The sequence below is a fragment of the Alosa sapidissima genome, chromosome 8 (assembly GCF_018492685.1).
Source record: "Alosa sapidissima isolate fAloSap1 chromosome 8, fAloSap1.pri, whole genome shotgun sequence".
Taxonomy (NCBI): Eukaryota; Metazoa; Chordata; class Actinopteri; order Clupeiformes; family Clupeidae; genus Alosa; species Alosa sapidissima.
The window spans coordinates 4,038,214-4,055,000 of record NC_055964.1 but is presented as its reverse complement, the minus strand read 5'-3'; the positions used below and the strand labels follow the sequence as shown (position 1 = coordinate 4,055,000).

The following is a 16,787-nucleotide window of genomic DNA, read 5'->3' as shown; positions in this document are numbered from 1 at the left end:
AATGCAGACATCCACACACCTGTTTTAGATCCCCCTCTGTTTTTCACTCAGGTTTATTGGCATGTCAGGAATGTTAATTACATGTGGTTTTAGGCAGCAGGCAGGCAGGCGCACACGGCGCTGCTCAGGGCGTGTGTCTGCAGAGGAAAACGCGCCACACTGCGCTACTCACCCTGGAGCCATTACAGCAGAGGGGAGAATGGGGGGCCTGGAGGGGGGGGGGCAGTAGGGAGAGAGAGAGAAAGAGAGAGAGAGAGACGGGAGAAATAAAGAGAAGAGACACATATATATATAGAGAGAGAGAGACAGGCAGGCAAAGAGAGAGAGAGGAGACAGAGACAGTAGGAGAAAGAGAGAGAGAGAGGAAATAGACAGATACTGTAGAAGGTAAAGAAAGACAAAAGAGAATAGGACAAGTAAATAAACAAGAAGCCAAAAGAAGAGAGATAGCAAGACAGAAAGAAGGTAGAAAAGAGGGGGGTGAAGAGAAAGAAAGGGGGGAGACAGAAAGACAGACAGACAGGGAAAGAGATAAATTGATACATAACCAGAAAGAGAGTGAGGGATAGAGTGAGACACAGAGAGAGGCAGAAGGAAAATGAGGACAGGAGAATGGGACATCTGAATAAGGGAGAGAAAGTGAGAAATAGAGCGAAAGACAGACATAGAAAGAGAGAAAAAGATCAATTGACAAAGAGAAAGAGAAAGAGAGAGAGACAGAGAGAGACAGACAGACAGACAGACAGACAGAGGCTGACAGAAAGAAAAACAGGGAAATGTGATAGAAAGAAAACATTTCTGGAGACAGACAGACAGAGATGGAGATGGAGATGGAGATGGAGATGGCATGCAAAGGGGAAAAAACAGGTGGAGAGAAAAATCTTTCTTCTGATTTCTGAGGCCAGGACAGGCTGTGCCTGATGGCTCCTGGTTGTTTTTCTGCTTTCAGCATTCTATGATGAATGACTTCTGGTAAGTACGGCTGCCACCCAAGGCAACAATCACGAGGATAAAGGTGTTAGTAACAGATGACAACAGAGAGAGGCTTCCCGGCCGATGATGACGATGACTCCTGGTGTGTGTGTGTGTGTGTGTGTGTGTGTGTGTGTGTGTGTGTGTGTGTGTGTGTGTGTTGTGTTGTTCCGTGACTTTGAAAGCAGAGAAAGAGAGGACAGAAGACCTCCCTCAAATGCTCTTGCTCAATTTCAGAGGTCTGCGCTTTGGAATGTCCCACACACACTTGTCTCTTTCTCTCTCTCTCTGGATCTCTCTCTCACACACTCTCTCTCTCTCTCACACACACACACACACACTCGCACTTCCCCTGACGAGTGACAGCGCTGAGTCGTACTGGATGAGGCGTGCACTTGGGGGAAGAACGCTAGCCCCCCCTTGATGTGTGACTGTTCCTCAGATGACATTTAAAAAATGGCAGTTTTTTTAAGAACCAAAAACAGCTCCAGGTCAATTAGTTTTGATTAAAAATGGTTACAGAAGATGTGCCATCGGATTCTGGCGGTTGTCTTTGCGATCCGGCAGCTAGCCAGAGATTAGGATTGGGTATCGTTTGGGTTTTATCCGATACCGGTGCTAAATCGATACTTTTAAAACGGTGCCGGGGCCGAAACGGTGCAGAGACCAAATTTCCCTCACGGGATCAAAAGAGTATATATACCTATATACTTCCCAAATGCTTCAAGAAATTTCATGTCTTAACCCATAACACGCAATAGTTTTGAACATTTTAGGTTACATGTCGGTGTTGAAGTGTTTAGATTCCCAGTGCTAGTAGGCATTTTAACAGCAACTATGGCTATGCGCTAACACCAGTCAGCTGAGTTTAATTAGCGATAACGTACAGAGATGGTTCCGTAGCCTCTTTGACAGCTCAGTGACATCAGGTATGTAACCTACATATTTATGTTTTTGCCAGCTAACTTTTAACATGATCTTCATATTCATTGTGATGCTATATGGGCCTCATGCACATGAAAGATTAATATCATGCCATTATGTTGTTTAGAACACACCGTGAAATACAGTTTTCACCTTACAACTTTGCTGATAACATTTCAAATAATTGCCAGTTAGCGCATTAGAATGGATATTGTGTAACGTACACTGTTGTATACTTTTGCTTGTGTGTAGTTAGGCCCACTGCTAGATTTTGACAGGAGCTCGTGATATCGCTTTAAAGTAAGCTACTTGGGCTCACGCAAGCTGTCAAACACTGTCCACTCGCCTATGTGGTGCACCCCTCTGGTTCCAGTGTTTATGTTAGCTAACTGTATCTGGATGTGCGGCTATCAGAGCAAGACGTTAGAGATGGCGCATGACATGCAGTGATGCCTCATATATATATATATATTTAAACGCGATTTAAGCACTGAAATGAGGCACCGAAATCCATGTTATTATTCGATGCAGTTACTTCCGTTTGCGTCGGCACCGGTGCCATATTAGAACTGTGTTTCGGTGCCCAGCCCTACCAGAGATCCATGGGCCTTGCCTGAATACAACTGACAGGCATCCAGAGAACAGAGATAAGAGAGAGAGAAAGCAAAAGATAGAAATTGAGAGAGAGACAGAGAGAGAGAGAGAGAGAGAGAGAGAGAAAAAAAGAGGCCTGGGTACACAAACAACCACCATCTGGGTTCAATGACCTAACAGCAGGCTTGTAAGAGTGGCATGCATGTCTTCACACATCACAGAGGGAGTGAGGGTGTTTTGTTTTGTCTAGCTATCTCCATAAACGATGAATACAACTATTGGCAAAGTTCATGCAATCTGCATTCTTCTGCCACGGCCATTGCAATTCCTCCTTTGATCTCACTCTGCCTTTGGAAAGTTTCTTTATTTTGTTGACTTTTTGTGCCATGCCCGGTTAATGCACTTGATGTTATCTTTGGTTTATCTGACATCACCTAGCAAACATTTTTGAAAAAGCCATGTGACCACAGGCACCTTTCTGCACTTTTGACATTCTTTTTTTGTGACATTAGTTTCACTGATAGGCTTATCGTCTCTTGGTTGCTCCGACTGCTAACATGGCTTTTTAGTATTAGTATAGTATAGTATATCTACTCTTTTGATCCCATGAGGGAAATTTGGTCTCTGCATTTATCCCAATCTGTGAATTAGTGAAACACAAACAGCACACAGTGAACACACAGTGAGGTGAAGCACACACTAATCCCGGCGCAGTGAGCTGTCTGCAACAACAGCGGCGCTCGGGGAGCAGTGAGGTGCCTTGCTCAAGGGCACTGCAGCCGTGCCTACTGGTCGGGGGTTCGAACCGGCAACCCTCCGGTTACAAGTCCGAAGCGCTAACCAGTAGGCCACGGCTGCCCCTAGCTAACCCCCTTTTGGGTCATTCTATGAAACAGGTGCCTTTTCCACATTTTCAAAATGTTCATCAAAAGTAAACTTCTTTTCAATTTATCCATAGCATTAAAGGCTGCCCCCGTTTGTGACCACAGAGTAAGAGCAATGTGTGTGTGCATGTGTCTGTGTTGCAAAACACTACAATGCACACACACACACACACACACACACACACACACACACACACACACACACACACACACATATACACGCACACAACCCACACAGGTTCTAGATGACTGAAAGCATAAGTTAGTGCTGATACCAAGCGGGGAACAGGAACCTAGCTCTGCAAACCTGCTCCTGTTTGGCATGGGGAAGAAATAGAACCAATGAGGATCCTGCGACCTGCTGGGGGATGCTGCAGGGAAGAACCCAGCAGGTTCCGGTCAGTGGTGAGCAGACGGGGAGATGAGGAGGGTAGATGTGGTAAAGGAACAGGTGGTGGTGGTGGTGGTGGTGTTGGGGGGGTCCTTGGGTTCTTGGGAACCTGGCTCAATTACAAAGATATACTGAGGGTCTTGTGGCTTTAGTTACATGGCCCCAGCCGCCTGTGACCAGCCTCTCTTTTACAGTCACCAAACATCTAAGAGCCTGCTGTTATTCACACAGGGGATAAGGGAGGTCAGTTAGTGTCCACTCAGTGCTTCGATTACAGCCCAGTGAATATTAAATATCCATCACACCGCTTGGAAAAAAAGGACAATGAATGACTAGAAAAGAAAAAAGAAAAAAACTTGTGATACAACCTAGAGAACAAAACCTCAAGAGAACCACAAAGGACGTGCAAAAGAGAAGTCGACACTCTGTTCTGTTGCTGAATAATACAACATTCTGGTCTTTCTGTCTAGATATAAACTGACAGGCTGAAAGGATTTAAAACTCTCCATCATCTCACAAGAGATGAGTACGAGGATCCGTGAAAACAAGAGTATGCAAAGTGCTGTGGGAGATTATCCAAAAGACAGTAGAAGAGAGACACCAAGAAAGATGCAGACAAATCTAGAGGAGAGAGAGAAACTGCAATGGTTCTGAGAGGTGTTTACAGAGATTTGAATTCCACACCAACTGCCAATGTAACTGCCGTAAGCTTCTATGAGCCTTGATTCCTGTGCCACGTCCTAAGAAGCACCTTGGTGGCCGACGTGCTACCCCCCGGCTCGCCTCCGATCTCACTGGGCGGTCACGCGCGTCTCGACTCAACTTCTTTAACGAGAGAGAGAGAGAGAGAGAGAGAGAGAGAGAGGTAGAGAAAGAGAGAGGGAGAACGAGGGAAGGCAACAATTTGCTCCCTCAGCCACAGAGCGGTTTTGAACTTAAGACAGAGGAAGTAGGGCGGAACACAGCCTTTTATTTTGAGAGTGTGTTTTTCTTTTCTTCTTTTTTTTAGTTCTCCCACTTTTTCTCTCTCTCCCTCTCTCCCCACCTCTCCCCCCATTCCTCTCTGTTTGGAAGACGGGGACCAAGTGGATTGGGACCAAAGACAACTGTCACAAAACACTGCTGTACAAAGTTCACAGGGCAGGTCATGTCCCACACAGTAGCAATTCAATATTGCAATTATGATATTGGTTATATGGCTCCCAAAAGAGCAACTCAGTGAAATTACCACATAAATACATGTTGGCCTCGAAAATGCACAAATTTGCTCTGGTCAAATCCGGAATGTTGAAACACTCACTCCAGATGTCGTGTCGTTCGTGGTCTCTATTTGCTGTTTCATGTCAGACAGACACCACCTAATAGATAAGTGTTCACTTTTACAGTATCCTTACAATTTCCCTACTCCTACAGAAGGTCTGCCAATGATAATATTCTCTGAGGCCTTTAGCTTGGATTACAAGGGGATGATTGGGGTCAGGAGCAAAACGCGATCCCTCAAAATGTTCTCGGTTGAGCTCCACGTCACACAGAGACAGAGTTAATGGTGATGACAGCTGACAACCTGAAACTAAATACAACCCCTGTTCGACCGAAAAAAGAAAACAGACCGACAGAAGAAAATATACTTTTTATGTGAAAATTAAAAATGGCAATAGCGGCGGAATTATAAATCTGCAATAGCGCCGAAATTTTTTCGGGAGCAATTTTCATTCATCAACAAGTCAAAGCAAGCACATGTTCTGAAGCAAGTCAGTACGCTAATGCTAATATGCAAAAAATCCCAGAACTATTATTTCATTCCATTTCATATGCAGTTTGAATAACCCTTCAGGGCTTCAGAGTTGATGTGCATTTCTAGCAAACAAGTGAAATTGCATTCTGATAATGGAAACAACTGTTTGCGCTGCACCTGATAAGCATCATCAAATGTGAAGAGGGAGGATTTTTCATTAAGTTTGTTGCATATCTGAGCAAATGCCTCCAGCCGGAAGAAATGTTTGAGCCCAGGGGATGAATCAAGCAATCGGCGCAGGGAACGTGCCCGCACAAATGTCATAAATGACATTCAAATAGAAAATGTCAAAGTAAATAGGACGACTTGTGAGCTCTGCCCAAGCACAATAGCACTGCAATGAGAGTGTGGGTTGCAGAGAAAGAATGAGAAATATGGATGAGAAACAAAAGGTCTGAAATAACGAGTGACAAAATAGTGTGTGTGTGTGTGAGTGTGTGTGTGTGTGTGTGTGTGTGTGTGTCTGACATGAACAGGGATAAAAACTAAGCTTCATTTAGGCTCTAAAGGGACAATGTTTTATGGAAGAAAACACGCACACACACACACACACACACACACACACACACACACACACACACACACACACACACACTGATGAGATTTAACTTGATATTTGTCTTGGTTTACCATGACCTTTTCATCTGAGGCAAAATGGGAATGACTCCTTTGAAGACTGTTTAGCATTTTAACTTTTGGCAGCTGGGAACGTGGCAGTTGGGAGCTTTCTTCTAAGTCTAGCTCTCTCTCTCTCTCACTCAAACATACACACACACATGCACACACACACACACACACACACACACACACACACACACACACACACACACAAACTATCTCTGTCACACACATCCACATACTACCTATGTTCCTTCACATACATCCATACCCATACACACACACACACACACACACACACACAAACTATCTCTGTCACACACACACAGCACTGTTTGATAAGCACTGCACCGCACAGCTGCTTGACAGTTTAATTTGACATTGTTCAAACGTGCCCCCCCACCCCCCACCCCCCGCACACCCCCCATTTCAGATCAAAATGGACTGAAGGAGCAAACCTGACACTGACTGAGTTCCCCCAAGATCTCTCCTTCTCCCAGCTGAAACCTTTTACATAACTGTAACATCTGTCACGTCAGATCCACTCACATCACCCCTGAGACACACACCAACACACACACACACACACACACACACACACACACACACACACACACACACACACACACACACAGGCTACTGCTCATTTCATTCCATACGACCCCTAAAGCCGGCCGACAGGCAATGTCACGTCAGGCTGCCAGGATGGAGGAGTCAGGTGGCTGGGGGAGTCGGTGAGGTGGGGTCACGACTGACTCGGCAGGTGATCCCGGATCTGCCCACAATCCGCTCGAAATCAGAGGTGCGTTCAAATGAGTGTTTTTTCACTTGCCTTGAGTTCTCCACAAACATTTGAAGATAGATGCAGAGACTGAGGAGATAGTTCTCAATGGGCTTAAACATATGGACATACGAATTAAGGGTTCCATTTGTATTGAATTCAGAATGTTTACACAAAAACATTGAGATTTAAAAGTTCAAAGAAAACCTGATTGCCTTGAACAGTAATTTCTGTTTTCCAAATTTGAATGTGCCTCAGATCTCCACTCCCAATCCACTAAAACCAGGGAGTAGAACACACCAGACACACAGGGTTCGTGGAAACCCCCAAACAAGCATGCCAAGCGCATCGCGGAAACAATCAAGTGCCCCCACAGTAACGGCCACCACAGACTTGTGGCCGAGGGAACCTTTAGATGCTGAGATGCTGTGGGGGCAGTGGAGGTCTGGCAGAAAGCCTCCTTGGAATGGCCAACCCAGAGGATTGTGGCCCTGGGAAGACTGCAGATCCTGACGAGGCTGTGAAGACCTGTGCAGGCAGGGGAGTCTAATGGCCTTTGGAGGCTAGTTGGCCCATGGGGCTGGGTAGGCTGTAGCCTGTGGAGGCTAGGAAGCCTGTGGAGGCTGTGAAGGCTTATGGCCAGAGAAGGGGAGGCTGGGGCCGCTAGGCCTGGGGAAGCTGGGGAGGTTGCTGGGGAGGCTGTAGTCAGTGAAGGCTAGGGAGCCTGTGGAAGTTTGTCTGGCGGAAGGGCTGCTGCTGGCTGGCAGGGTGCTGCCCCCTCTGGCCCTCCCCTCCTCTCCTCCACTGGCCCAGCAGGAAGCCACACACCGAGGTCAACACAGAGCCACTGGCCCCATGCCCACTATGCAGCCTTTATAGCCACAGCCAGCACAGTACTGGCTACTGCCCCAACAGACTGCCCCGTGAGAGACAGCGTCTGTAGTTCACTTTTTGATGTCTGCTTTTTATTTGGTGCAACCATCACACAGTACACATAGTGTCGACACAGTAGTGTCGAAACATTAGGCAAGTGTTTGCACTGAAATAAAAGAGTGCAAGCGATCAGTGTGCTCCAGCTCCCTCTCTTTATCTGTGTTTTATTCTTTCTCTCTGTCTCTATCTCCCCCTCTCCCTCTACAGTATACTGCTCTCTCACTATCTGTCTGGCCTATATGTCTCTCTCGTCCCCATTTTGATCTGTACCTCCTTCTCTTCTTCCTCTTTCTGTTCTTCTTTTCTTTCCTCCTCTATCAATCATGCACTCCTTCACTCCCCTTTTTTCTCTCTTTTTCTCTCTCCTCTCTTCTTCCACTCTCTAGCTACCTCTTCCCTACTCTCCATCCATCTCTCTCACTCTCCCTACTTCCCTCTATCTCTCATTCCCCCATTCTTCCGTTCACATAATAAAATAAAAAGGCTGAATGACGCCCCCCTCCCTCACATAGCGACGCGTGTTTGTGTTTCAGGACCTGATGCGCGCTGGGGGCTTTCGAGTCGAGACACGCTGGGGATGTTTTTTTTTTCTTTTTGAAGAACAGTTTTAAAACAACAGACACTCTCACACTCCCTTTGTTCTCCCGGGTAAACTTCCTGAACTTCCCCACCACCACCAGCAGCAACACCACCACCACCACCAGCAGCAGCACCACCACCACCAGCAGACCTGCCATCAGCACCATCCCCCTTGTCCTCCTCCACGGGCTTCACAATCAAATGTATGTGTAGTGTAAATATAGTCAGCTTCAGAGGAGCACAGATGGCCGTCTCGGCCTCGTCCTCTGGGTCAGAAGGAACCGCACTGGCACCACAACAAACCCCCAGTACCAGCTATGCAGGCTGTCACTACAACCGGCACCACATCATTCATACCAACCAGCGCCACCTCCGCACCAGCCATGCAAGGCGTCACTCAAACCAAAAACAACTATGCAGGGTGTCACTCAAACCAGCACTGATAATGCAGGAAAAACGCACAAACCAGCCCCACCTCACAATGTTGTAAATCCAGCAGCAGCTAGACCATCACTAAAAACCAGCACCATGCCACTAAGACCAGCAGCAGCTAGACCATCACTAAAAACCAGCACCATGCCACTAAGACCAGGAGCAGCTATGGAGACCATCACTAAAAACCAGCACCATGCCACTAAGACCAGGAGCAGCTATGCAGGTTGTCATTAAAGCCAGACGCAGCTCTGTAGACAAGTCACTGAAACCAGCACCAGGCCAGCAGACCGTTCAGTCGGTTCTGTGCAGTTGGCTTTTGCACATTCATCTGTGTGCCCAAGTTCAGGTTCTGGGTGTTTTATGTTCTATATGTCCATCCTCCATCCTCTGGCATTGCACAGGGGAGGGATGTATAAGGGCTGCATGTGGGCAGCGAGATGACAGAGAGTGTGGGTCTTACAGAGGGACCACGTTCCAACAGTTCAGTTGGCTCCCGTGCCCAGATGGCTGTGCCCAACCATGTCCAGTCTTCTACACGGACATCGGGCACACACACACACACACACACACACACACACACACACACACACACACACATACAGCATATATCACAGATGTGTCTTATCCACCACAGGCAATAGGTGCCACCGTAGAGAGTGAACCTGGGGCATGGGGAGAACAAACTGTCAGACAAAGATTTTTGAGTGCGCACGCAGAATAGATAACTAGAGAAATGTCAGGACAAATTTAGCCAAACAATATGCTGGATTAATGCTCCCTTTAAGACTATTCTATTCTACTGCTGAGGAGACAGACTTATCTAGGGTCCTTGCAGAGTCTTGCAGACAGTATGAATGGATGCAGATATGGTTTGGCCTGTGCATTACAGTAGGGGACAGTGCAGGCAGTGTGTGTGTGTGTGTGTGTGTGTGTGTGTGTGTGTGTGTGTGTGTGTGTGTGTGTGTGTGTGTGTGTGTGAGAGAGAGAGAGAGAGAGAGATTGTCTGCTACAAAGAAGCCATGGTCTGCTTTGGCACAAAGACAGGGCCACATTGGAGCTGAGTGTGTCCCCTCCTTCATCTTACATCCCCCAACACACACACACACACACACACACACACACACACACACACACACACACACACACACACACACACACACACACACACAGATATATATATACACACACACACACTCAGCAGCAGTAACTTTTTGTAGGATCCACATGCATTCCTTAAAAGTCTTAAATGTTTTCTCGAATGCCACAGCTTTTCTCTCTTCTTCTCCTTCTCTCTCTCTCTCTCTCTCTCTCTCTCTCTCTCTCTCTCTCTCTCTCTCTCTCTCTCTTAACTCTCTTTCCCCCTCTCCCTCTCTCTAACTCTCTTCTCCCCTCTCTCTCTCTCTCCCTTCCTTCTCTCATGCTGTAAGTGGCTGATCAGTTTTATGCACAGGTGCAAAAGTGTCAGCTAAATGAATCAATGTAAGTGTCCATGTTAAAAATGAGAGGGCGGAGAGCAATGCAGAGACCCAAAGAGTCACATAAAGACTCAAAAAGGACTTAGACAAAGAGCAAGATATACGATGATAGAGGGAGAGAGATACAGAGAGAGAGAGAGAGAGAAGCACATGAGAGAAAGAGAAAGAGAGATAAAGAGAGAGAGAGAGATGATAAAGACACAGGCTTGACACCTGGGCGAGGGGTTAGACAAGAGGAGAACAGGCCCCAGGGCTTGAGTCCTGTGTTCTGTGTTCTGACCCCTTTAAACTCCAGAAGGAACATGGGAGGTTTATAAAGTCTCCAGATGGCTTGCTGCAGAATGCAAACACACACACACACACACACACACACACACACACACACACAAACAAACACACACACACTCACGTGTAGGCATTCGAGCACACACACATACACAAACACAGACGCACACTGTTCCCCTATCTTTCTCACTCATTCTGAATGGTTCAGGGCAAAGAGGCCCTCTCAAACCTCAGGGGCCAGAAAATCGGAAACATTTACAATCGTGTTACGGATCCCAGCTACCACCACCACCACACACACACACACAAACCTTAACAAAGACACAGCCATGTCTATTCATCTGATCATACTGATCAGAGAGCACATGTGCAGACAGACACACAGAGCACACACACACCCAGCAAATAAGAATCCATTAACCTGTTGAGGAGTACGGTCACAAATATGTGATCAGATGCAGGTGGGCCCCTGGGAGTACGATCCCAAATATGTGATTAGAACGTTTTCGAAAAAGGTTCTACTGTATACCATGACGCAACAATTACCTTCAGGGACTTTTCTGCCAAGAACACTGAAACTAGAACGTTCGCGTAGAATTCTAGAAGGTACCAGGAAAATAATTCACTATCTGGGGAATGGCATTGTCTTAAAGAATTCACTCCTCAACAGGTTAAATACCTCTGTTGCTCCAGGGCAAGCGAGAGGGTCTGTGTGTGTATGTATGTGTGTGTGTACTGTATGTATGTGTGTGTGTGTGTGTGTGTGTGTGTGTAGGGGGGGGGGGGGGGGGGGGGGGGGGGCATGAGACAGCACATCAAACAGCCCAAAGGAGGAGGTGTCTCTAATCCTGTTACACACCTCCCATATTTCACAGTCAGCTGCAGGCCCTGGTCTGGTCTTCTGTGTGTTGTGTGGTGTGTGGTGTGTGTTGTGTGTTGTGTGATGTGTGTTGTGTGATGTGTGTTGTGTGTTGTGTGATGTGTGATGTGTGTTGTGTGTTATGTGATGTGTGTTGTGTGGTGTGTGATGTGTGATGTGTGTTGTGTGGTGTGTGATGTGTGTTGTGTGTTGTGTGTTGTGTGGTGTGTGATGTGTGATGTGTGTTGTGTGTTGTGTGATGTGTGTTGTGTGTTGTGTGATGTGTGTTGTGTGTTGTGTGATGTGTGTTGTGTGTTGTGTGATGTGTGTTATGTGATGTGTGTTGTGTGGTGTGTGATGTGTGATGTGTGTTGTGTGTTGTGTGGTGTGTGGTGTGTGTTGTGTGATGTGTGTTATGTGATGTGTGTTGTGTGGTGTGTGATGTGTGGTGTGTGTTGTGTGATGTGTGTTGTGTGTTGTGTGTTGTGTGGTGTGTGATGTGTGTTGTGTAGTGTGTGTTGTGTGTTGTGTGGTGTGTGTTGTGTGGTGTGTGTTGTGTGGTGTGTGTTGTGTGGTGTGTAGGGTGAGGAGCGGAGGTGAGGGGAGATGCACTTGACAGACGGAGTCCAGGCTGCGTGTGTGTTTAATGGCGGAGAGCCTCAGAGGGAAGGAGGGAAGAGCAGAGCATCAATCAAACAGTGTTTTCCCCCCAACGTATTGCTGAACTCTTCTTAGAATACAGTCAACTCCTGGGTCACAGGAAACACTTTCCTCTCCCCCTGAAGTCATGGCCCAGGTTAATACAGTAGAGTAGTCCTCAAACAATTTCAGGCACTTGTTTCGAGGTGTTCATAAAAATTTAGACAAATAGAGACGACCTTTTATAACCTTTTACAAGCAGTGAATGAATTGTCAACTCGTTTAACAGTCAGAACCACAAGAGGCCGACAATGGAAACATCCTATTTCAATATGAGAACATACCGTACCGGAGGAACACAAGTTTGGCATATGGTGACAGCTGGTTCAAACAGTCTTCCCATTTAGAAAGAAGCAAATGATAAAAAAAATCCCATTATATATCCGGCTATGTAATTGGCCATTGTGCTGCCATGTCATCTGAATCCCTGAGCAAACATCTCCGTCGGTGGAGAGTCATGGTAATAATAATAATAATAATAATAATATGTTTTATTTATATAGTGCCTTTCTCAAACTCAATGTCGCTTTACAGAGTCAAAGCAAAACAAAACAAGTGGAGGGGAAAACTGGTACCGAGGGGGCAGGTGGCACCACTCAGCTGGCCCCTGTGTTAGGGCCAGATCAGACCAGGCTGCAGCGTAATGACAAGCCCCGAAAGCCATCATTACCACTTCTGCTCTTTCCCTAGGTAGCTCACTCACACAGGCCGGATTCCTCCAGCAGCCAGGCTGGGCACAATTACAGGCCAGTCCTGACAGCGGATGACTGAGGTCGGCTAATCGGGCATCAACAAATACGGATCTACGCCAGATCTGAATTGGAGGTATTCCTGAGGTAGCTGTGTGAATTTCCCCTAGGGATCAATAAAGTATCTATCTATCTATCTATCTATCTATCTATGGGATGCTGTTAAGAGAGTTGTGTGCTTGGGACATTGTGTAGAGGCACTTATATGTGGTGGTGTTTTCCAAGCGCAGGTTCACATGAAAACAAAAAAGCATGAAGAAATTTAACCAGATGCAGTTTGCTATAAAATTACATTTCAGTTCACCTCACACAAAAGCCTCTCTCCTGAATGTCACTGCAACCACGGGACTGCTCTGAATGTCACTGCAACTGAGTAGGGACAATAAGAACCAAAATGACTGCAGATTGCCCGGGTGCATTCCATATCACACAGTCACTGCAAGATTGGAAAACAGCCACATTCTCCCAAGAGTGATTTCCATTCACTTTCAGTGTGAGCATGATGCCGAGTCATTGACGCTGAGCCACTGAATGCCAAAAACAGCAGTGACAACCACAAGAGCTGACGTATGAGGACAGCACAGGAGACCTGCCGTCGGTTTCGATGACACGCTCCAAAACCACAATCACCATAGTGCATGGCAGGTGCATGAAATCATTGGTGCTCTGTCCCTTTGCTCACACACGCGCACACACACACACACACACACACACACACACACACACACACACACACACACACACTCACACTCACACACACACACACACACACACATATCTACTCACGCCACTCTAACCAGGTATTCAGAACAGCATGGACTCAACAGACCCAGAAACTAAACAGTCCAGTTGAGGTCTCAGATTTCTTGAGGACAATAGCCCAGAGAGGGCTGTAAAATTCTGCCATGCTGTTTAGAAAAGAGATAAAGGCCAGTGTAGATTTCATCTGAGCTGCCTCTACAGAGCTAGGGCGAATTAGCTGTGTGGCGATTCTGATGAGGAGAGATTATTCTTACACTGAAATGAACTGCAGACATAGCTACAGTACAAACCTGCAGTTAAAAGACCCAACCACTCAAGCTTATCCAGTATACAACAGGCTCTCTGATCATTCCCAATAGCCCAGGCCACTGATCAGGTAGAAAAGACATGATTACTCTGCAATGGCTAGACACACAGAACTCATGACGAGGCAGAACAGCAATGTCGTACCTGGCTCAGATTTTAACACCACCTATCCGCAAATAGAATCACCTGAAGGAATCATAAATTAGAGGTGCAATAAAAAATATATATATATTTTTTTTAAAAACAGCTGAGCCTATTTATTCTTGGCATGTGCACCCTACAATATTTTACCAGTCTGGTGTAAAAAAATAATTCTGTCGAGATTTATTATAAATATTCAACACTTGGTCTCTGGTGCCTGAGAGCTTTAAATACGCTGTTAATACATAGGTACAGACGGCAATGCTTACGCAGTGCCCAGATGGCAAAACCTCTAATTTGATTCAGACCTTATAATTAAGAAACAAAAAATTAAAAAGGAAAGAACGAGGATGTGCTTTTAAAACTTGAAACACAACACAAATTACAGCATGAAAAGTTTGGTTTGTGTGGTCGTTATTAAACGAACAATTTCTTTCTTCTCTGAATGGGTTTCGTTTTTAAACGAAATCCGATTCCATATGTGTAATTTGGAAACACAGCTTCCCGCAGAGCCATCTCTTTTTCCCTGGGATGAAAAAAACAAAAAAAAGATGACAGCATGACTGGATCTCTGAGACTGAGTTACAGGAAACGTTTGATACTCTCTCTTCCAGTAGAGTAATGATGAAATCGTTAAAGTATTATGCATTTCACAATGCCTACAGTAGGATAAAGATGACTCTCAGAACATAAAACATCCGATGCTTTATGCTGATTGCCACCACACCATAACCTATTCCTTCAAAATGTCTACAATATTAAGTGTGCCCTGTCCAATGGCCAAAAATGCATGTAAGATACCATCTACTAATGCATGGATACATGCATTAAGTGGACTTACACACGTTAACAACGATGTAATAAGCAACTGACGTGATTACAGTGTATTTTTGTATGTCTACACGTACATTTTTCTGATGTAGTCAACGAGCTAACTATAATGTAAGGACTTCGTTTCAGCTCGACTTGGTACTTCATGCGTCTTCTGAAAATAAAATAATTTGGGTTTTGACTTGTATTTCTATCTAACGTAGCGCATTAGTCTATCATTACGGTCAGGACCACGTTCCGTGGCGCTTTTGGTACATCTTGGACGCACAATCGTTCACATGCATCCCTATCCAAAACTCACTAACTGTAAACACAAACATAGGCGCAAAGTTACTGACAAAACTTACCCGTTTCGAACTGGACCGAAGTTGTGGAGGACAGGAGCCCACCGAGAAGTAGCGCTGCGACTGTCAAAGAATCCATAGCTCTCCTTTGCCTACTACGACTGTCCGCGGAATGGTGTTGCGTGTTGCGTTCCCCTTTACAACTGGGCAAGAGCGATCGCAGGTGAGTCAGTTTGGATACAGCCACCGGAGCTGGTGCGGCTTGCTCTAATGAAGTCTCTGAACAGGCTTCCGTTAAGAGCGCCTGAACTTCAAGGCAAATGTGTGTTCTCCCGACTCAAGAGATAGTATGAAGTAGGGATCCTATTTCCAATCATGTGACAGGAAATCGGGGTAAGAGATTCAACCTGCAGCATCGGGCAAAGGACACGCCTAGTGTGGAGTTGGAGCAACTTGCAAGTAGTTATCATGTTTGTTTGTTTTTTTTGCCCTGACAGCTTGCAATGTGCACGATGTGCAATGTATATTCAGACTTGTTGAAAGATGTCTCAGACTAATGTTCCCAAGTGTATGCTAAGTATGAGTCTTTACGTTATGAAAGGCTATATAACATTGCTTCCACATTGCAGTCGACTGAGTATATCAGCTTCACTAAGTTATGTTTATAATTAGGCTATTCTATAGGCTATTTAAATATTTTTGCACAACATAATTTTTCTGTGTCTAAACTTACCCACTAAAATAACCTGCTGTAAGTATGCTAAAAAATAGGCTGTATGAAATGTGGTTTCTCTTCGATGTGTTTGTCATCAAATAGAAGAGAATTGCAAATCTCAGAGAAACAGAAGATTCACCCATCATTTTACTCGGGGGTAATTTGTTAACTGGACACCTCGCGGTTTCGCGCTTGAATAGAAATGGTCCAAGCAGGCGCACTAAATGAGCTCCCCCTCCCGGAAAAGCGTCGTTATGATGGAGAACCCATTATCAACACGGGCAAGAAGAGACCCAGGGACACCTAGTTAAAATAGCACAGGCCACCACATGATGTCACTACCCACCAAAATCATAATTAGCGTTAAATCATCAGGGGACCGATAGCCCTTTGTCGGTCATCGTGTAGAGTAAATGACATACTGTATGGTATGGTGAAACTTTTCTAGCCAAAAAAGAGTTAGATGATAGCGTATTACTGCTTCAGTGTATTTCAATGCACACAATGCAGTTAATTTATAACTTGGTTCCAGACTGATTGTTGTTCAGTCTGAAGTGGCGCATGTTTGAATGGGCACATGCACACGTTTAGAGCGATTAGATCTTTAAAAAGGAAGTTGACTTATTTATTCTAAATAATTTAGACACAAAGGACGCACCTCAGACAGAGCAGTTAAACTAAGAAACTCGTCTATCATTTATAGGATTGAATAGAAAATCCTTATGGTGTGATCTAGTCAACCATACAAAATAAAACACAGACATATTATCTTCCC

At 45.5% G+C, this 16,787-nt stretch overlaps 1 protein-coding gene across 2 annotated transcripts in view; it reads right to left on the bottom strand.

Annotated features, from left to right (window-relative positions):
• Nucleotides 1–15,624, bottom strand: part of kremen1 (kringle containing transmembrane protein 1) — a 62,759-nt gene extending 47,135 nt beyond the window's left edge. For both annotated transcript variants that reach the window (XM_042100933.1, XM_042100934.1), the window contains exon 1: nucleotides 15,361–15,624. In XM_042100933.1, coding sequence (XP_041956867.1) covers nucleotides 15,361–15,436 — 76 coding nt within the window. In that variant the 5' untranslated portion in view covers nucleotides 15,437–15,624. The remainder of the gene's footprint in view (nucleotides 1–15,360) is intronic.
• Between the last annotated feature and the right edge of the window lie 1,163 nt (nucleotides 15,625–16,787).